Here is a 23,032-nt window from a genome sequence, read left to right on the forward strand (position 1 = left end):
ATAGGGCTGGAGGGGTTAAAAAAAATAAAAAATAATTTAACTCCCCTTAATCCACTTGATCACGCAGCCGGCATCTCTTTTGTCTTCTTCTTTGCTGTGCTGTGCATAGGAAAATGACTTTTGATGACATCACTGCGCTCATCGCGTGGTCCGTCACATGATCCTTCACCATGGTAAAAGATCATGTGATGGACCATGTGATGAGCGCAGTGACGTCATCAAAGGTCCTATTCCTCAAAGAAGAAGGCAGAAGAGAAGCCGGCTGCGCGATCAAGTGGATTAAGGTGAGTTAAAAAAAACTATATTTTTTTTTAACCCCTCCAGCGCTATTGTACTATGCATTCTGTATTAAGAATGCTCTTATTTTCCCTTATATCCATGTTATAAGGGAAAATAATAAAATCTATCTTCTGTGAAGAAGTCCAGTCGGGTCTGGGTACCAAAAATGCCAATTTTTCTCACGCGCGTGCAAAACGCATTACAATGTTTTGCACCCGCGCAGAAAAAAACGCAAACATGGAACGCAATCGCTGTGAAAACTGACTTGTTTTAGTGTCAAATCGCACCATTTTCCCTGAACGCATCCGGCCCCAATCTGCAACGCCCGTGTGAAAGGGGCCTAATGTGTGCTTACTAGAAGACTGTATATTATGCAGTTGTGCTGCACTTGTGTCTGAAATGCTTTCTTATACATTACTGAAATACTCTGTCCATATGATTCGATGTACATAGGAAGAGTCAACTATGTAGTCAACATATAAAACCAGGAGAAACTGAATGCACAGTCACAGGCTTGTGTGACAGACTGAAGAGTCAGCACAATGTGGAGATCTCAGTACAGCTCTATTAAACAAGTCTGGCTACAGACCGACAAAAATCTATTAAAATTGGATCTGCATACCTTATTTATTACAACAATGCAAAGCTCTCATCATTTTTATGGCCACTGGAAGTCATCTTACAGTTTAGTGATGTGTATGAAAGCATGCGGACATTAAGTTGGTGAATGGTCTCTTTGCAGCGCTTTTATATACTTCTTTAATACTTGTGGACACTCTTTAATTGCTTACAGACTGTATATAACATGTGTGGGATCATATTTCATACTCAGCCTTGACTGCTTGTATTAATACATGACTATATGTCTTATTGGGACCAGTAAAAGATTGCATGCGTCAGCTACAGCCTAAAGCTATCCACACACACTTTGAATCTGGTGCTCCAAAGTGTCACAGCTATATTCCTTGCAGCCATCAACAGACATTCCACGTCTGGCTGACAGACAATAGTGAGGCAGGCCTTTGGATTCCATTGTGTCTGCATGAAAATGCACAAAGCTGCGCACATTGGGGCAGATTTACAAACTGCCAGATTTCTGGTGCACGGGCTATGCACCACATTTATTAAAGGGGTTCTCTGGGAAAGATTTTCAATAGGCCGCCAGCAACCTGTCCTAGATAGAACTTCTGTTTTCAAGTTCGGCGTACAAGGTTTGGGTTATCTAAGAATCCTGTTATGGAATTGGTAGCGGAATTCATAATGGAATTCTTAGATATCCCGAACCTTGTACGCTGAACTTGAAAGTTCGCTCATCCCTAGTGCTAGAATACGAGCAGGACTGGTAGCCTCCACTTGCAGAGCTGCGTTGGTGAGGGTGTGGGGCCTCACTGCACTGCTCCAAAACAGACGGTGATTATTTGATCCTGCCTACGATATGCCACTATGGCTGAGCAGCCTGACAGGAAACCTCTTTAATATATAGTATATGCAAGTGCAAGAATGCAGTGAGGTCCCGCACCCTGAGCCCCCTAGGCAGCTCGGCAAGTGAAAGCTAACAGTCCTGCTCACATTTTAGGACAGGCTGTTGGCGGCCATTTTAAATCATTCCTGACCCGCTTTAAGCTTCTTGGACACTTTTTGTGGCTTAGTGGGAAAACGGGCATGGCATAAGCTGTGACAGTGAAAATTGCAGGAAACTTTTGACAAAAGTGTCTAAATATGAACCACATTTGTCTTTATAGACGGTCTGGCCTAAGGTTACACTGAGTAAATCTAAGAAGGGGTTAGTAAATCTGCCCCACTGTGTGCAATGGGACAAATTTATTAAAACCTTTGTTGTTACCAATAGCAACACAATCACAGCACAGCTTCCACTTCTTACAGTATGCGAGACAAATGAAAGCTGCACTGTGATTGGTTGGTACAGGCAACAAAGGCAGTTTTACCTTTAGACATTTTCATAGATCTGCCATACTGTGTACATTGTTGGCACATTTACATATATATGTGTAAGAGTATGTATCGGACCAGTAGATCGAAAGTGTGGCCTACATTTATCGGAATGTAAGGGAAGAAGGGCGGCCCGATTGCCTGCAGGCTACTTACTTCACATTGGTATTTGTGCAGATAATGTATTCAATCTCATCAGAGTACGGGTTCTGGAAAGTGAAGCTGCTCGTGCGAAGTAGCATCCAGTCTCGAGTCTTGGTATGGAAACGATACATCACTGACAACACCTGCCCTTTCAGCTTCACCACCTGGTGGGAGAAATGACGACACTGAGGCACAGCATATCATTTCTAACTGAGAAGCTAGCATAGACGGCCATTTGTTGAAACTACAAAGGACTAAGAAGGGGATAGTCTCTATATGACCTATTTTATAATGGAGTCACGTCATTTTCCTAACATGCTCACCATACCTCTAGATGTCTGGAAGTGCAGTAACCCGGTTAGGCTGTGTGTTAGACGTTTATTCAGGCTTACAATATTAAAGGGACACTTCTATCAGAAATAATTATTTATCAACTGAATATTCATAGAATTTTTTATTTTTTTTGTCCGTTTTTAATTTTGGTAGTGCTATGCCATGAAAATTAAAAACAAACTATTATCCATCTGTACCAGTATGCACAAATAAGACCATTATCAGTTTACTGCTGCTGTGAAAGTATGAAGTTATCTGAAGGGTAGTCCTCCTATAATAGTAATAGTAGATGTAGGATTGGGATAACCATATGACAGCTCTGTTATTCTCTTGACAGGCCTCGATAACGATGCCCACAGGAGAGCATTACATTGATTGGCATCATGTATGATGATATGCTTGTAACGGAGTCACTTTTCTGGTTGCAGTAAATGGTTTGATTGAAAAACTGACAGCAAGTAGAATACATGGAGTAACTTAAAAAACATATACTAAAAAAAAAAACAGTATTTACTTGTAGGTTATTACTATGTGATAAAAAATATTTGAGGGGAGGGTCTCTTTAAAGGGGTTTTCTGACTGATGACATATCCTCAGGATACAGCATTAGCATCTGATCATGGGGTCCGACACCTCAGCTGTTGGACGATGCGATGGTGTCCGGTGAACACAGAGGCCTGCTCACTGCTTACACTGTACAATGGCTGTGCTTGGTATAGAAGCTCAGCCCCATTCACTTGAGTGGAACTGAGCTGCACCTAGGCCATGTGATCGATGAGCGTGACGTCACTGGGCTAGGGTAAGCTACAAGAAGGGTGCAGCCTCCTCAAACAGCTGATCGGCAAGGGTCCTGGGTGTTGGACCCCCAGTGAGCAGAAACTGATGCCGTATCCTGAGGATAGGTCATCTGTATAAGGCCTCATGCACAAGACCGTTGTTCGGGTCCACAAAAACTGCGGCTCGGGTGCGGACCCATTCACTTTAATGGGGCCGCAAAAGATGCGGACAGCACTCCGTATCCTGTAAATCCACAACAAAATGTGCAGCAAATTTTATCGCATTGCAATGTAAGTCTGCACAGCAAATCCATGAAAAAATTCCACAATAGATCAGAGATGTAACAAAATACTGCAAGTAAGCTGCCTATAAACCAGATACTACTTCTGAAGGCAAGTTCTTGATTTGTTAGGCCTACATGACACCGATGCACCCAGATTTCTGATCGAGTACTTCGAATTTAACCTTTTCAGTACACTTTTCAGTGTTTAAAAATGGCACCCACTCATGAGGGAAGCAGGCACCACAACCCCTGGGTTTCTGCTTCTGTTTTAAACAGCAGACACCCAGAGTTAAATGTCTGCAACCAGTGATAACGCCAATGGCACACATTTTACCCTTAAGGTGCCGTGGTCAATAGTAAACACTGCATTTGAAACGGCTTTCCTCGGGACTGCTGCACTTCCTGCGCGGTGATCAGGAAAAACTGTACATTCTTTGTGGTAACCAATACAATGCTAAGGAGCTCTGCCTATGATAGTAAAGTATTGACTCTCCCATAGACTGCAGTGGTAAATCATTGCAGTCTATGGAAGAAGCAATCTTATGATCGCATGTTTAAGTCCCTTAGGGCGACTTTTAAGAAAATAATAAGTAAAAATAACGTTTATTAAAATATTTTAAAAAAATGTATTTAAATTCAAATTACCCCCCCCCCCCTTTACTATAACCAAAATATAAAGATCATTTGTACTGATGCATCCCAAAATGCCTATGGTAATAAAATATAAGTGTGTCCTTATCCCGTATGGTGAACATTGTAATGGGGAAAAAAAAATAAAAAATCTAAATGGACAATTTGCTGTTTTTTCATCACTTGACTGCCCCCCCCCCAAAAAAAAATTCTATAAAAAGTGATCAAAAAGACATAGACATCCAAAATCAATATCAATAAAAATCAATAAAAACGATAGGAGGTAAGTTCTAGACTTGACAGCGGCGAATCAATGGATGTCGTGTATCTGAACTTCTCCAAAGCAGTTGACACTGTACCGCATAAAAGGTTAGTATATAAAATGAGAATGCTCGGACTGGGAGAAAACGTATGTATGTGGGTAAGTAACTGGCTCAGTGATAGAAAACAGAGGGTGGTTATTAACGGTACACACTCAGATTGGGTCACTGTCACTAGTGGGGTACCTCAGGGGTCAGTATTGGGCCCTATTCTCTTCAATATATTTATTAATGATCTTGTAGAAGGCTTGCATAGTAAAATATACATTTTTGCAGATGACACTAAATGTTGTAAAGTAATGGACACAGAAGACAGTATACTGCTACAGATGGATCTGGATAGATTGGAGGCTTGGGCTGATAAGTGGCAGATGAGGTTTAATACTGACAAATGTAAGGTTATGCACATGGGAAGGAATAATGCAAGTCACCAGTACATACTAAATGGTAAAACACTAGGTAACTGACATGGAAAAGGACCTAGGAATTTTAGTGAACAGCAAAGTAAAGCTGTAGAAACCAGCATCAGGCAGCTGCTGCCAACGCCAATAAGATAATGGGTTGCATCAAAAGGGGCAAAGATGCCCGTGATGAGAACATAGTGCTACCACTTTACAAATCGCTAGTCAGACCACACATGGAGTACTGTGTACAGTTCTGGGCTCCTGAGAACAAGGCAGACATAGCAGAGCTGGAGAGGGTTCAGAGGAGGGCAACTAAAGTAATAACTGGAATGGGGCAACTACAGTTCCCTGAAAGATTATCTAAACATTAGGGTTATTCACTTTAGAAAAAAGACGACTGAGTGGAGATTTAATTACAATGTATAAATATATCGGGGTCAGTACAGAGATCACTCCCATCATCTATTTATCCCCAGGACTGTGACGAGGGGACATCCTCTGCGTCTGGAGGAACGAAGGTTTGTACACAAACATAGAAGAGGATTCTTTATGGTAAGAGCAGTGAGACTATGGAACTCTCTGCCTGAGGAGGTGGTGATAGTGAGTTCACTAAAAGAGTTCAAGAGGGGCCTGGATGTATTTCTGGAGCGTAATAATATTACAGGCTATAGTTACTAGAGAGGGGTCGTTGATCCAGAGAGTTATTCTGATTGCCTGAATGGAGTCGGGAAGGAATTTTTTCCCCTTAAGTGGGAAAATTGGCTTCTACCTCACTGTTTTTTTTTTGCCTTCCTCTGGATCAACTTGCAGGATAACAGGCCGAACTGGATGGACAAATGTCTTTTTTTCCGCCTTATATACTATGTTACTATGTTAGATCACCCCACAAAAAATGAACCGTCACACAGCTTCATAGATGTAACTATAAAAAAGTCTTGTACAAATGTGGTATTGCTGTAACTGTACTGACCTGGAGAATGAAGGGAACAGGTCAGTTTTACCGCATAATGAACGTCATAAAAACGAAACCCCTAAAACTATGTGGCAACTGCATTTTTTTTTCCATTTCCACAACATTTACAATTTTTTTCCAGCTTCCCACTACATCCTATGTAATATTAAATGGTGCCATTAGAAATTACAACTTATCCCACAATAAAAACAAGTCCTCATACATCTATGTGAATAGAAAAATAACCAAGTTATAGCTCCGGGAAGGCTGGGAAGTTAAAAACAGAAACAGGAAAATCACCTGTTTCTGAAGGAGGTAAAGCTTCATTACAATTTAGCAAAACTTTTGATGTGGCAAAGGTTTTGATCAGTAGCGGTCAGAGTGGTGAGATCCCTGCCAATCACTAAAATGAGCAGTAAGTGGGCCTGTACGAGATGTAAGCAAGATGTTCAGACGCAAGAGGATTACGTGGCCACTGCTGGGAAGCATCAATCATAGGACCAGAGGCAGGATTTGGGCGTGGCAATCGCGACTTGGAGGATGCAAGCGCCAGGCTCCTTGACTTCAACATGATCACTAACGTATGGCGAGAGCAAGATATAAAGTAAATTTTCTCAACAAGCATAAAAGGGAAAAACAGAAGAAAAGAGGAATCGGGTACAACATGCTTGTATTGATAAGGTCTGTGGACAGCTAAAAGTGAAATATCGGCATGGCAGGTTCCCTTTAATAGAAAACAATTCTAGGTGACTACTTCTTAAAGCAGACAGAGTAAAGCGGTCATCAAAGCAAAAGGGGATTCATTGGTAGAATCTAAAATATTCAGGTTTAACACTTTTGTTTTTATTATTTAATTCCATGTAGAAAATAAAAGGAAAAACCATGGAATGAAAAGGTGTGTCCAGACTGGAAAGACATTATACAAAGCAGATGTCATTAAAAATCAACATCTGGACATTATCCATCTAATATCGATCGATCTATCCATCTGTTTAATATCTATCTATGTAATATCTCCTATTTATCTATCCATCTATATGGACCCTAATCAAATAATCGTTCTGTCATCTGTTTCATAGAGGTTATATGGCTGGGAATTAAAAGGCCTTAAAAAGTAACAAAATAAAAAATAAAAAAATACCCCAGTTATACCCCACTGCTACCGTTCCTAGACTTCCTGGGCACCCTTCCAATATCTACTTTCTGGGTCCCTGTCGAAGCAGGAAATGTGACTGCTCAGCAAATCATTTGCAGTAACAGTGACATGCTTCAGCCAGTGGCCACGTCAAGAGGAACCAGTGGCGGTCTGTGAGACGTTGAAACAAGACTGACGGGGGTTCAGCAAGGTAAGTATTACTTTTTTATTACCTTGAAGAGGCCTCTTCCTAGGTCATTGACATCACAATTTTAGTCACATGGCCTTGGCGCAGCTCGGTCTCATACAAGTAAATAGGCCTGGGACGCTATACCAGGCACAGCCGTTGTACAATCAAGGGTACTGTGCTTGGTATGCTGTAATGAGGGTGCAGTGTATTGATAGACCATGAATACTGAACTCCGGTAAAACCCTTTTCATTAACAATGGCTTTGCTTTCACAGTACTTCAGCACCATGTACCTGCTGAAAACTTTCTCGAAGATGACTCTGGTCTTCAGGGTGGCAGAACTCAATAATGTCCTTTCCCAGGAGATCCTAACCAAAGAAGAAACAGTTGCACTTTACATAAATCTACAAATTTACAAATTCTGTAAAACGTGAAGCATGCTGCACTTATGCTGAGGCAACAAAAATGTACAAAGTCTGATCCAAGGCACAGACCATGAAACAGCAGTAAACTCAGACCAGATATGAGACAAATCATTATAGCAAAATAAACCATGACCCACAAAATACATCTGCTTGTTACATTTCAGACATATTACACATGGTAACTGGTCCCACCACTAACCTGTGGTTGGTACCCAATTACGCTGATGCACCGAGGGTCTACAAACGTGATGATACCATCTGTGTTGTGTCGTGATAAGAATTCGGTGGGAAGAGACATTCCATTCATATCCAGGCTCCCAGGAGAACTTGTGACCTGAAAAAGAAAATTGATTTATACTGAGCGGCAGACATAATATGGAACAATTGCAACTGGAACAGTGCATGTGGGTGAGAAATGAATGAGAAACTAACTGTGCGAGACTGACTGACTGCAGAAGAACAATGGAGGTCAGAAACTAGGTGATGGATGAAGACACAATAGTTCACTATACTCTGCCATATGCTAAGACTAAGAAAAAAGTACACAATGAGAGATTTGATGAGTTATTGTTTGCATGTAGGCTGACAGAATACTGGTGTCAAAAAGTTGTAAAAGTTGGAGCACCGTACAAAACTTTGAAACTTTCGTTGGCCCGGCATATTTATTATAGTCCATGCCAGGAAACTAGTGTAGATTATACCTGAAATCTACAGCTATTAACGATCTATCCTGACGATAGGTTATCAGTATAAATGGCAGGACAACCCCTTTAAATAATGTATATTTAAAGTGCTGACTGTCAAGTTAACACTTCCAACAACTTTAGTTGCAGACCACTAATAGACTATATACTGTATGTATTATGCTATGTTCACATCTGCATCGGAGCAAGACCAGACAGACCCCATTACAAGTTAGTAGGGACTGTTGGGCACCACTGTTATGAGTTGTTACAGATCTGGCAGTGAATAATAATTTCAGATTATAGTAGAAACTAGAATGCAGATGTGAATTGAGCTCAAGGTACCACCAATAGTCTCCCGATGTGATGTTGTAAAATAAAAGAATAATTAAATAAATGATTACCGGCTGACCATGTCCACAGACCTAGCCACCACCACATTCTCCAAGCAGTATAGAAATAATGTCCTAATGTAGTCAAATAAAAGGCCCCTGAATCATTTGGGTAGGCCGACTATAGAAATGTGCAGTCAATGAATAAGCATCAACCAAATGTTGGTCTGTAGAGTCTGGTTATTAAAGAGGACCTTTCATGGGTCCAAACATTATAAACTATGTATCAGGATATGTAGGGCATAGAGCAGGGATCTAACTGCACTTACTATTTTTTCTAGGTGCCACTCCGTTCGCTGCTGTGGCCCCCGTTGTATTCTCCCGCCTGGTATGCTAATTTTAGCATCGCAACAACGAGGAGGAGCAGAGAGCGTCACAGCCAGGGAGAAAAAGAAAAACTCACCTTCTCCCTGGCTGCGATAGTCTCTGCTGCGATTGGACAGCGCTACAGCCCAGACTCCTCCTCATTGTTCTGATGCTAAAATTAGCATACCAGGCGGGAGAACAACGGGGGCCACAGCGAGCGAACCGAGTGGCGCCCAGAAAAAATTGTAAGTTCAGTTAGATCCCTGCACTATGTCCTACGTATCCTGTGTGACACAGTGAGAGGTTTGGTCTGGGAAAACAGGTATTTTCCTCCCAACATGTGCTGCTGCGCTGATTTACAGCCAGGTTAGGTCAAATACCGGACCGGATATTAAGTGTCGGTCCGGTTTTGGCAGCACTTGGCTGTCCTTAAATAGTCAGCTGGGCTCAGAAGCCAGGTCTCTGTGTTGGGATCTGGGAGCCTTTTGTCTGGATGAAGGCTTGCAACCTGTTTGGCGTGAAAACAGGTTGGTGCTGCTATGAGCAAGGACTCTTTGAGGCAGAATTTCCGCATGGTGTGAATTACCACCAACACTGCAAGGTGACTTTTTGTTTGAATATGACAGCTTGCTTTGTCACTTGCCTAAAGTGTGAATAAAACACTGAACTGTTTGATCCAAAGAACTTCTTGTTGCCTCTATACTGCATCCGCTAATTCTGTCTACCAGGGCGAGTCCCCAACACCTGATACTTAGTTTATAATGTCTGGACCCAAGAAAGGTCCTCTTTAAGAGGTAAAAATAACCCAGTAAAGTAGTAATTAGATGGCTACTCTTCCTTGACTAAGGAACACATTTGAAGTTTACATTTTTGGGTCACAAACTGGCCTGGCATATGGCCTTTGGTCAAAACTATTAAAAAAGAAAAGTAAAAAAGAGTGGCACATGACAATCAGGACATTGCTCTCATTTCTAAAGGGTATTTGGCCTTTTTCTTGTATCAGTTTTCATAAATCTCCCCATTGGGCCTAGTACATACAGGAAAGCTGGCTAATGTCACTCGTTAAAATTTGGGTTCATGTTTAGCATTAATGCTCATATTTCTTGTCTACCCCTAAAGTTACTTTCAGCATTGGTTTGTCATAGGTCACTCCTCCATTTGTGCAGATTGCTGGGTGGTCTGCAGCACGTGGTAAAGAACATACATGGAGATATGCAAAAGATAATCCCTAGATCAGTGCCAACTCAGTAAGGCTGGGTGCACATATAAGAGTTGTGTCCTGCCAGTTGTTTTTTTGCGGAAACCAACACGTATGTGTAGTGCACCTTAGTGCACAGGTCCGACGTCCACAGACTGATAGCTCCAGGGTGCTACATTTTTCTTTCTAGTGCTATCTGACTTCCGGCATCCTAACTGAAGCGCCAGATAATTATGAATGATTTCATAGAAAACTATGGATTTAGTTCTGACTTCAGTGGAAGAAAACTGAGCTGGATCAATAGAAATAAGTAAAGGGGGCCCAAGTAGAACTTTTGAAATGGATACGATCCATGAACTCTGGGCAAAAGCTAATTTTATCGTTTTTGTCCATAATCTCAATTCAAACAGAAATCACTATGTGATGATGCCAAGTAACGATGAAGAGTAGTTCTTCTCAGTTCTGTTTCACATTAAGAATATGGTTTCGATGTTTTAAAAAAAAGAATGGATAGTGCCATATGTGTAGTACTAGTAACACCAGCATACCTGCAGTCTGCCGATAGCGACCAGGCAATATTTGCTTCCTTGTCCAACCTCGGAATCCTCTTCAGGGATAGTCATACCTAGAAGAAATTAAACATATAGAAAAACAATAGCACACAGTTTGCTAGAAAGAAAAGCAGGCCTACTCTGCAAGATGAAATACAAAACGCTTTAACTGTATATGGTGTGATATATTCAAGGTTATAGAAATATTTTAAGTTCCTTTCCATTAAAATATTCTATAACCAGCACCTGGATCTGAATAATTTTGTAAATCTATCTGTATAGCGCCATCTGCTGTTTGCCCTTTCTCTAAATTCTCTGTCCAGCTGGCTGAAGTTGACATACATGCTCAGTTCAATCCTTCAGCTGCCACCAGAAAGGACACACCTAAGAAAGTGCACGCCCCCTGAAATAAATCTAACAGAGCAATTGCAGCAATTAATGGGCAGATCTCTGGATTCATGTGGGGGACGGGACTGGTTCTAAGTTTGTTAGAAAGAGACCGGCATGTACTATATGAAATTTGATATTCGTTTTTAACATTACTCATCATGGAATAACCCCTTTAAAATGTTTTGTTAGTAAAATTAGCTTGCGCTGGAATGTGCATGTATACAGCACGTAGACGTATTACACACTCATACACCCACATCATATTTATAGCATCATCTTGAGTTACTGTTAAGACTGTGTTAATCAACTGTAATTGGAAACAATGCCACATGCCTCATCTATGTAGAGGACCCTACTAACGTGTCACACTATAGCGGTAGTATGCGTCATGGTAAAACATAGGAGTTCAGGCATAGCCTATTGTGGATATGTGAGACGCGGCTGTCCCTAGTTCCACTGCTGAAGAATGTTGTTTACTGGTAGCAGATCAGAGGCGATGGAGCACATTTGTGTCTCATTAGAGGTATTTTTATCACATGCAGTTCTGTACTGCTTGGAGCCATCTAAACTTCCTGTTATGTGTTTGGAAAAAATGCATCTTTTTTTCTGGGGAGCTGGTTTCAGCATTTTTCCAAGCTCATTTCACAAGGCTCCGAGTTCTGTGCTGACGGCACAAGGGTGAGTCAGCCCGGGCCCATCATGGTTGATAGAAAGCCTTCAAGATGGACCATACTAATTAATAAAACGAATCCATGGAGCAGCGTCACTACTACTTACTACGAGATCTCCCAGATTGCACAGAGCTTCAGGGAGACTGGTCTTGTATCCTATAACGGAACCATACGTTATACGCGGTGGCGAGTTGTAGCTGTGCATACTTTATGTCATATACGTATAATTGTTTTAATTACTGCGTCATGTTAAATATAGAGCATACAGAATAGGAAATGATGCCTATAGCAATCTATTCCAACTTTCTGATCCGCTTGTGATGGCTGAAAGAGATAAATATCCTCCAGGCAGGATGCTCTATGGCACATTCCTTATATACTGTATATGTTACTACAGCTGCTTACCCCCCATGCACTTTACCTTATGAAGACAGCACATCTCTGGCTAGTGGCGGGTGTACACGGCCTGATTGTTGGGCAGATTATCAGGGAAGATCTGCCCGTCTGAAGGTGCAGCAGATCACCCGATGAACCAGCGAAACGCTTGTTCATCAGGTGAAACAATCGTTATTGCAAACGGCTAAATTATAATTTCTGGGCAGCAGATCGTGCGGTCTGAACAGCGATCTGCTGCCCAGAAACAATGCAGCTATATGAGGACAAGCGATCGCAACAGCCATGTAAATGCAGCGCTTCACCCCCACTGAACGAGCAGCCAGTTGTTGGGAAGAAACGCTTCCTTCCAGATAATCGGTTGCTCCTTGCCCCATGTACACCCACCATTCCATGGGAGATGTGCTGCCAACCAGCAATCATTTTTAGGCCCACATATAAGATTCAGCTGAAAAGCAAGCGCTTGCTCATTTGAAGGCTAATCAATGCCATGTTTGCCCAGGGCAATCAATGTACGGGAACGAGCAAGGGTATGGTAGCGCATTCACATGACGATCAGCTTGGTGAAAGGGCCCTAACATTTATATTCATTTCTATTGGTTTGAAACCAATAGCTGCCATTACAGCTCCTCGTGAACAATCTTCTCATGGACATGGATGCATTACAGTACAGCCTCCTAGTGCCTAAAGGGGGCTGTACACATTACACACAGCAGTGAACGATTTTAGAACATATTGCCCATTACAGGGGTTTTCAGCCTTCTTTAAGTGATGGCCTATCCTCTTGATAGGCTATCAATAGCTGATTGGCGGGGGTCAGACACCCCACACCCCCACCAATTAGCTGTTTTGTGTAGGGCTGGAACTACAATGCACCATCAAACACTGTAGTGGACAAGGCTAGCAACTGCAGCGTTACGAGCGCTGTCAACTACAACGCTGAGAGTGCTGTGAACTTCTGACGATACGGAACACAGAACTGCTAATCGTTGGGGGTGTTGGATGCTGGACTCCCACCAATTAGCTAGCACCTAAAAAAGGATCACACATAAGATGGACAGACTTTCACACTACTATCGGGTGAAGACTTTAAACACAGCCGACTCCTTTCCAGATAAAGATGGTATGTCATTGGTCGCCAAAATTCACTGTTGTAAATTTCACGTGATGAGCAGTCATTATGTTTCAAATCGTCTATATTGTCATCAGCTTTAGTCTAAAGTGCATGGGCACCTTTAAAGGGCTGATAGGTGAGGGTCCGACTCCCGCCACCCTCGCCGATCAGCTGTTTGAAGAGGCTGCAGCGCTTCAATGAGTACTGCGGCCTATTCCTAGGCCAGTGATGTCACACTCATCGATCGCATGGCCTAGGTGCAGCTCAGCCCAGTTTGGATAACCCCTTTAAAAAAAACAGTCATGTGATCTGTAATTCTGTCTTCCATCATGTAAAGGGGTGGGATGTATATGGCTAAATGGCGTGCTGATTACTCTTTCGGTCTCCATAAAGAAACATGTACTTGGTATGTCAGGGCTGAAAAGTACATCTGTTTTGACCCAGTAATATTTTCCAGAGATAGAACTGACTTATTAAGTACAATTGAAGTAAGCGTGCACTCTACTGTATAAGTATTCCATCCACTAGTAATTCTTCTTCTAATAAGGAACAGTCATACCCTCCTTCAATACAAGGAGAGCAGAAGACACGGTGGACGCCAGGAGCACGTCGCCCAATAACAAATTACTGTTTTTTCTTCTCTTGGTCTTATTGTAACCAAATGTTTAAAGCAGTAGAAGCTACAGGGGTTACAAATGGAAAATGCTTCACCTAGAGAACTATAAATTAAGTTTAGTAATTCACCTCAGGTTCTCTGGTACTGATGCATTAAACAGGCAGCTGCAGACACACGGCTCTATATGATATCTGAAGTGGGAATTGGCTGATCGCAGCAGGAACCGCTTTGTTCTGTAGATAATATTAGACTGTTCCTCTACCACATGACATAATACCTCCACGTACAGCACGTCGGATAGATAAAATACACCTAGCAATACAAAGGCTTCATGTACAGGATCATTAACTGCTTTTCCATGAGCATGCCATATCTGCACTTGAAGAGGATTTATGAAATGGTCTACTAGGTGCCTATAACAACCAAGGGAAGGTTATCAATACCCAAGTCTGGGAAAACTCCCTTAAATGGGTTGCCCCATGAAAAATATTTTACAGTTTTCAAACCAGCACCTGGATCTGAATACTTTTGTAATTGCATGTAAATAAAAATTTAGCATAGCCACTGAGTTATTCAATAAAATGTATCTTTGTAGCGCTACCTGCTGTTTGTTCTTTTTCTTATTTCTTATTTCTGCTCACTGACACGGCCGCACATGTTCAGTTTCATCCTCCAACTGCCTCCTGAGCTGTGATGGGGAGAGCTGGGACACGCCCCTGAGCTGTGATAGGGAGAGCTGAGACACGCCCCTGAGCTGCAGCAGAAAAGACACTCCCCTGAGCTGTCAGCTTGATATAAATCTAGCAGAGCAATGAATGTGGAGATCTCTGGATCCAAGAGAGGTACAGGGCTGGTTCTAGCTTTGTTAGAAATAGGTTATCATGTACTAAATGATGTCTGATTTTCACTTTTTACATTAGTCATGGGGTAACCCGTTTAAGTGTACAGCTCCTCTAGATGAACTGCTCTGCAGGAATGACTGATGCCCTGAAATTGTCCCTACTGCCAAAGAGAATTTTGCAGCCAGGGAGAAATCCACTCTACTGGACATTAAGTCAACCTCCTGATAAGTAGTTGCTCATTGTGAAGTAAATGCCTTACATGTGACACATTCGAAGAAGAACAGTGAGTCTCCTCTCTAACACCTTATGCACATAATCAGAACAGGGTTCACAGAGAGGGGCATGAGACCTAAACTGTACCTCTGTATGCTCCCGATTTCAGCTATTTATTATCTGCACATGTATGGGGCACACTGAGACTATGCAGCTCCATGCTAGGAACTCTATGGCCCCCATGCAAGTATATATTTTGCACACAAGGCCTTGCCATGTGCATATACCAGGCATTATGTATTAGCAGACTTTAGGGCTTGAAAAAAGTGGGTTAGGTCATAGGTGCAATTTAGGCTGCCTGCCTTTATGCAGCCAGTTCAGACAGTCGTCTAAATGACGGTCTCCCCCTATTTTGAGATAACTAACAGAACTCCAAGAACAACACCTGCCAAGCCTGTTCATTTTGAACTGCATACAGTCATGGCCGTAAATGTTGGCACCCCTGAAATGTTTCAAGAAAATGAAGTATTTCTCACAGAAAAGTATTGCAGTAACACGTGTTTTGGTTTATTCCCTTTATGTGTATTGGAACAAAACAAAAAAAAGGAGGAAAAAAAGCAAATTGGCCATAATGTCACACCAAACTCCAAAAATGGGCTGGACAAAATTACTGGCACCCTTTCAAAATTGTGGATAAATAAGATTGTTTCAAGCATGTGATGCTCCTTTAAACTCACCTAGGGCAAGTAACAGGTGTGGGCAATATAAAAATCACACATGAAAGCAGATAAAAAGGAGAGAAGTTCACTTAGTCTTTGCATTGTGTGTCTGTGTACGCCACACTAAGCATGGACAACAGAAAGAGGAGAAGAGAACTGTCTGAGGACTTGAGAACCAAAATTGTGGAAAAATATCAACAATCTCAAGGTTACAAGTCCATCTCCAGAGATCTAGATTTGCTTTTGTTCACAGTGCGCAACATTATCAAGAAGTAGCTGGGCGTGTACGGAAGAGAAAAATTGATCAAAGGTGTCAACACAGGATAGTCCGGATGGTGGATAAGCAGCCCCAAACAAGTTCCAAAGATATTTAAGCTGTCCTGCAGGCTCAGGGAGCATCAGTGTCAGCGCAAACTATCCGTCAACATTTAAATGAAATGAAACGCTATGGCAGGAGACCCAGGATGACCCCACTGCTGACACAGAGACATAGAAAAGCAAGACTACATTTTGCAAAAATGAACTTGAGTAAGCCAAAATCCTTCTGGGAAATCGTCTTGTGGACAGATGAGACCAAGATAGAGCTTTTTGGTAAAGCACATCATTCTACTGTTTACCGAAAACGGAATGAGGCCGACAAAGAAAAGAACACAGTACCTACAGTGAAATATGGTGGAGGTTTATCGATGTTTTGTGGTTGTTTTTCTGGCTCTGGCACTGGGTGCCTTGAATGTGTGCAAGGCATCATGAAATCTGAGGATTACCAACGGATTTTGGGACGCACTGTAGAGCCCAGTGTCCAAGATCTTGGGTCTTTCAGCAGGACAATGACCCCAAACATACGTCAAAAAGCGCCCAGAAATGGATGGCAACAAAGGAGAGTTCTGAAGTGGCCAGCCATGAGTCCAGATCTAAATCCCATTGAACACCTGTGGAGAGATCTTAAAATTGCTGTTGGGAAAAGGCGCCCTTCCAATAAGAGAGACCTAAGAGGTGTCAGAAGCTTATTGATGGTTATAGGAAGCAACTGATTTCAGTTATTTTTTCCAAAGGGTGTGCAACCAAATATTAAGTTAAGGGTGCCAATAATTTTGTCCAGCCCATTTTTGGAGTTTGGTGTGACATTAGGTCCAATTAGCTTTTTTTCCCTCCTTTTTTGGTTTTGTTCCAATACACACAAAGGGAATAAACATGTGTATAGAAAAATTTCAGGGGTGCCAACATTTACAGCGATGACTGTTAAAGCTCCAAAATAATCTGCATCTCTGTACACAGACAATCCCTGTACCCAATGGGGTTCACATAATATAAATATTAGGAATTTTATCAGGGGCGTAGCTGTAGGGGAAGCAGCCGTTGTGGGGCCCTACCTCAGAAGGGGCCCACCTAGAAGGAGGACTAAAAGATTTTATTGTCAGGGCCCCCTCAACAGTATCATACAATGACATTATATACAGTGATACTGCAGGAAACGGACAGGCCTAGCCTGAGAGTGTGATCTTGACTGGCCTCAGGTTAGGGGGTTGCAAAGACGTTTCGGGGGTGGGGGGCCCTATTGAAAAATTTCCTGTGGGGCCCAGTCATTTCTAAATATGCCACTGAATTTTATGGGGATACAAAAGGACAAGTATTAGGATCCATAAACAGTTAACATGAGTATCGTTTGCCAGCCATGGCTTTGTTGTGCATGCCAGATGTGATTTCAGCTACACTCTCCTTTTATGGGACTTTCTTCATGCTACTGCCGAATAAATACGGGATGCTTAAAGAGCCGCCTAGAAGAGAAAGTCTTGGCAGGACGGCCGCTGCTCGGAATCTGGGATTTAACACAACGGAAAATCTGCAGCTCTCGGGCCTGGCGCACGTTGCTCGGCAAGGGTGCCAGATATGTATGGTTATTGTAGTACACAGATGAACACAATACGAAGGGACATATTTAGAGGTTGAATGTGAGATCTGGTTTCCTATAAAGGGTTCTCCAGCTAAGTGTGCTGGTTGGAAAGATTTACAGTTTTCACTCACAGTCAACATTCGTTCACCTCGCTGAGTCTATTTGGCCCCGTATCTGGTTAGCGCTGGGGCAACCTCAATAAAGCCTAGCGCTGCAAGGTAAACTAATCACAGGTTTCCATACAGCAGCATTTCTTTTCATTTATGGAGTTTTACGGCGATATCTTATGTCATTACTGGAGTCTGTTTATTTCAAGTATGAAGTCGGAGGGCTCAGACATATGGCCATAATATGATCCCATCTAGTACAAAGCCATAATGGGGCTGCCAAAGAGATGCACAAGCCCTCTAATGTTAAATACGTATCCCTCCAATTTCATACTGAACTATACAGAGGTACGTTCTGTCAGACAGCTTGCCCGAAAAGAAGACTCTGCATTAGGGATGAGCGAACTCGAACTGTATAGTTCGGGTTCGTACCGAATTTTGGGGTGTCCGTGACACGGACCCGAACCCGGACATTTTCGTAAAAGTCCGGGTTCGGGTTCGGTGTTCGTCGCTTTCTTCGCGCTTTTGTGACGCTTTCTTGGCGCTTTTTGAAAGGCTGCAAAGCAGCCAATCAACAAGCGTCATACTACTTGCCCCAAGAGGCCATCACAGCCATGCCTACTATTGGCATGGCTGTGATTGGCCAGAGCACCATGTGACCCAGCCTCTATTTAAGCTGGAGTCACATAGCGCCGCCCGTCACTCTGCTCTGATTAGCGTAGGGAGAGGTTGCGGCTGCGACAGTAGGGCGAGATTAGGCAGATTAACTCCTCCAAAGGACTTGATTAACTGATCGATCTGCAGCTGTGGATCATTGAGCTGCTGATCCTCAATTGCTCACTGTTTTTAGGCTGCACAGACCGTTTGTCAGTCTCATTTTTCTGGGGTGATCGGCGGCCATTTTGTGTCTTGTGGTGCGCCAGCACAAGCTGCGACCAAGTGCATTTAACCCTCAATGGTGTGGTTGTTTTTTGGCTAAAGCCTACATCAGGGTGAAGCTGTCACACCAAGTGCATTTAACCAGCAATAGTCTGTTCATTTTTTGGCCATATACAAAATCAGGGGCAAGCTGCGCCTGTCACCAAGTGCATTTAACCCTCAATGGTGTGGTTGTTTTTTGGCTAAAGCCTACATCAGGGTGAAGCTGTCACACCAAGTGCATTTAACCAGCAATAGTCTGTTCATTTTTTGGCCATATACAAAATCAGGGGCAAGCTGCGCCTGTCACCAAGTGCATTTAACCCTCAATGGTGTGGTTGTTTTTTGGCTAAAGCCTACATCAGGGTGAAGCTGTCACACCAAGTGCATTTAACCAGCAATAGTCTGTTCATTTTTTGGCCATATACAAAATCAGGGGCAAGCTGCGCCTGTCACCAAGTGCATTTAACCCTCAATGGTGTGGTTGTTTTTTGGCTAAAGCCTACATCAGGGTGAAGCTGTCACACCAAGTGCATTTAACCAGCAATAGTCTGTTCATTTTTTGGCCATATCCCAGTCTAATTCTGTCACTAAATCCATACCGGTCACCCAGCGCCTAAATACTAGGCCTCAAATTTATATCCAGCTAAATCTGTCCCTAGTGCTGTAGCTGGGCGAGTTATTTAGTGTCCGTTCAAGCACATTTCTTGTTCTGGGTTGAAATACAATTCCCAATTTAGCAATTTCATAATTTAGTGGTTCCTGCTATATCAGAGCTATTTGAAATCTATCCCAAAAAGGGTATATAATATTGAAGGTGCACATTGGGTCATTCAGAATAACTTCACACACACCCGCTACTGTGTATTTCCAAGTCTAATTCTGTCACTAAACCCATACCTGTCACCCAGCGCCTAAATACTAGGCCTCAAATTTAAATCCCTCTAAATCTCTCGTTACCCACCGCTGTACTGTTGTTGCTGGGCAAGATATTTAGTGTCCGTCAAAGCACATTTTTTGTTCTGGGTTGAAGTACAATTCCCAATTTAGCAATTTCATAATTTAGTGGTTTCTGCTATATCAGAGCTATTTGAAATCTATCCCTAAAAGGGTATATAATATTGAAGGTGCACATAGGGTCATTCAGAATAACTTCACACACACGCTTCTGTGCATTTCCAAGTCTAATTCTGTCACTAAATCCATACCGGTGACCCAGCGCCTAAATACTAGGCCTCAAATTTAAATCCCTCTAAATCTCTCGTTACCCACCGCTGTACTGTTGTTGCTGGGCAAGATATTTAGTGTCCGTCAAAGCACATTTTTTGTTCTGGGTTGAAGTACAATTCCCAATTTAGCAATTTCATAATTTAGTGGTTTCTGCTATATCAGAGCTATTTGAAATCTATCCCTAAAAGGGTATATAATATTGAAGGTGCACATAGGGTCATTCAGAATAACTTCACACACACGCTTCTGTGCATTTCCAAGTCTAATTCTGTCACTAAATCCATACCGGTGACCCAGCGCCTAAATACTAGGCCTCAAATTTAAATCCCTCTAAATCTCTCGTTACCCACCACTGTACTGTTGTTGCTGGGCAAGATATTTAGTGTCCGTCAAAGCACATTTTTTGTTCTGGGTTGAAGTACAATTCCCAATTTAGCAATTTCATAATTTAGTGGTTCCTGCTATATCAGAGCTATTTGAAATCTATCCCAAAAAGGGTATATAATATTGAAGGTGCACATTGGGTCATTCAGAATAACTTCACACACACCCGCTACTGTGTATTTCCAAGTCTAATTCTGTCACTAAACCCATACCTGTCACCCAGCGCCTAAATACTAGGCCTCAAATTTAAATCCCTCTAAATCTCTCGTTACCCACCGCTGTACTGTTGTTGCTGGGCAAGATATTTAGTGTCCGTCAAAGCACATTTTTTGTTCTGGGTTGAAGTACAATTCCCAATTTAGCAATTTCATAATTTAGTGGTTTCTGCTATATCAGAGCTATTTGAAATCTATCCCTAAAAGGGTATATAATATTGAAGGTGCACATAGGGTCATTCAGAATAACTTCACACACACGCTTCTGTGCATTTCCAAGTCTAATTCTGTCACTAAATCCATACCGGTGACCCAGCGCCTAAATACTAGGCCTCAAATTTAAATCCCTCTAAATCTCTCGTTACCCACCACTGTACTGTTGTTGCTGGGCAAGATATTTAGTGTCCGTCAAAGCACATTTTTTGTTCTGGGTTGAAGTACAATTCCCAATTTAGCAATTTCATAATTTAGTGGTTCCTGCTATATCAGAGCTATTTGAAATCTATCCCAAAAAGGGTATATAATATTGAAGGTGCACATTGGGTCATTCAGAATAACTTCACACACACCCGCTACTGTGTATTTCCAAGTCTAATTCTGTCACTAAACCCATACCTGTCACCCAGCGCCTAAATACTAGGCCTCAAATTTAAATCCCTCTAAATCTCTCGTTACCCACCGCTGTACTGTTGTTGCTGGGCAAGATATTTAGTGTCCGTCAAAGCACATTTTTTGTTCTGGGTTGAAGTACAATTCCCAATTTAGCAATTTCATAATTTAGTGGTTTCTGCTATATCAGAGCTATTTGAAATCTATCCCTAAAAGGGTATATAATATTGAAGGTGCACATAGGGTCATTCAGAATAACTTCACACACACGCTTCTGTGCATTTCCAAGTCTAATTCTGTCACTAAATCCATACCGGTGACCCAGCGCCTAAATACTAGGCCTCAAATTTAAATCCCTCTAAATCTCTCGTTACCCACCGCTGTACTGTTGTTGCTGGGCAAGATATTTAGTGTCCGTCAAAGCACATTTTTTGTTCTGGGTTGAAGTACAATTCCCAATTTAGCAATTTCATAATTTAGTGGTTCCTGCTATATCAGAGCTATTTGAAATCTATCCCAAAAAGGGTATATAATATTGAAGGTGCACATTGGGTCATTCAGAATAACTTCACACACACCCGCTACTGTGTATTTCCAAGTCTAATTCTGTCACTAAACCCATACCTGTCACCCAGCGCCTAAATACTAGGCCTCAAATTTAAATCCCTCTAAATCTCTCGTTACCGCTGTACTGTTGTTGCTGGGCAAGATATTTAGTGTCCGTCAAAGCACATTTTTTGTTCTGGGTTGAAGTACAATTCCCAATTTAGCAATTTCATAATTTAGTGGTTTCTGCTATATCAGAGCTATTTGAAATCTATCCCTAAAAGGGTATATAATATTGAAGGTGCACATAGGGTCATTCAGAATAACTTCACACACACGCTTCTGTGCATTTCCAAGTCTAATTCTGTCACTAAATCCATACCGGTGACCCAGCGCCTAAATACTAGGCCTCAAATTTAAATCCCTCTAAATCTCTCGTTACCCACCGCTGTACTGTTGTTGCTGGGCAAGATATTTAGTGTCCGTCAAAGCACATTTTTTGTTCTGGGTTGAAGTACAATTCCCAATTTAGCAATTTCATAATTTAGTGGTTCCTGCTATATCAGAGCTATTTGAAATCTATCCCAAAAAGGGTATATAATATTGAAGGTGCACATTGGGTCATTCAGAATAACTTCACACACACCCGCTACTGTGTATTTCCAAGTCTAATTCTGTCACTAAACCCATACCTGTCACCCAGCGCCTAAATACTAGGCCTCAAATTTAAATCCCTCTAAATCTCTCGTTACCGCTGTACTGTTGTAGCTGGGAAAGTTATTTAGTGCCCGTCAAAGCACATTTTTTGTTCTGGGTTGAAGTACAATTCCCAATTTAGCAATTTCATAATTTAGTGGTTCCTGCTATATCAGAGCTATTTGAAATCTATCCCAAAAAGGGTATATAATATTCAAGGTGCACATTGGGTCATTCAGAATAACTTCACACACACGCTTCTGTGCATTTCCAAGTCTAATTCTGTCACTAAATCCATACCGGTCACCCAGCGCCTAAATACTAGGCCTCAAATTTATATCCCGCTGAATTTGAATACAATACATTGGGCCAAATAATATATTTGTTGTTGTGGTGAACCATAACAATGAGAAAAACATCTAGTAAGGGACGCGGACGTGGACATGGTCGTGGTGGTGTTAGTGGACCCTCTGGTGCTGGGAGAGGACGTGGCCGTTCTGCCACATCCACACGTCCTAGTGTACCAA

General features: G+C 42.0%; 1 protein-coding gene across 4 annotated transcripts in view; it reads right to left on the reverse strand.

The window, feature by feature from the left end:
• Positions 1 to 23,032, reverse strand: part of ARNT2 (aryl hydrocarbon receptor nuclear translocator 2) — a 119,079-nt gene that overhangs the window by 16,661 nt on the left and 79,386 nt on the right. For all 4 annotated transcript variants that reach the window (XM_044279528.1, XM_044279527.1, XM_044279529.1 and 1 more), the window contains 4 exons: positions 10,949 to 11,025; positions 8,021 to 8,155; positions 7,690 to 7,764; positions 2,386 to 2,537 (listed from right to left, as the gene is read on the reverse strand). In XM_044279528.1, the coding sequence (XP_044135463.1) occupies positions 2,386 to 2,537; positions 7,690 to 7,764; positions 8,021 to 8,155; positions 10,949 to 11,025 (439 nt within the window). The remainder of the gene's footprint in view (positions 1 to 2,385; positions 2,538 to 7,689; positions 7,765 to 8,020; positions 8,156 to 10,948; positions 11,026 to 23,032) is intronic.

This window comes from Bufo gargarizans, chromosome 2, assembly GCF_014858855.1.
Source record: "Bufo gargarizans isolate SCDJY-AF-19 chromosome 2, ASM1485885v1, whole genome shotgun sequence".
Taxonomy (NCBI): domain Eukaryota; kingdom Metazoa; phylum Chordata; class Amphibia; order Anura; family Bufonidae; genus Bufo; species Bufo gargarizans.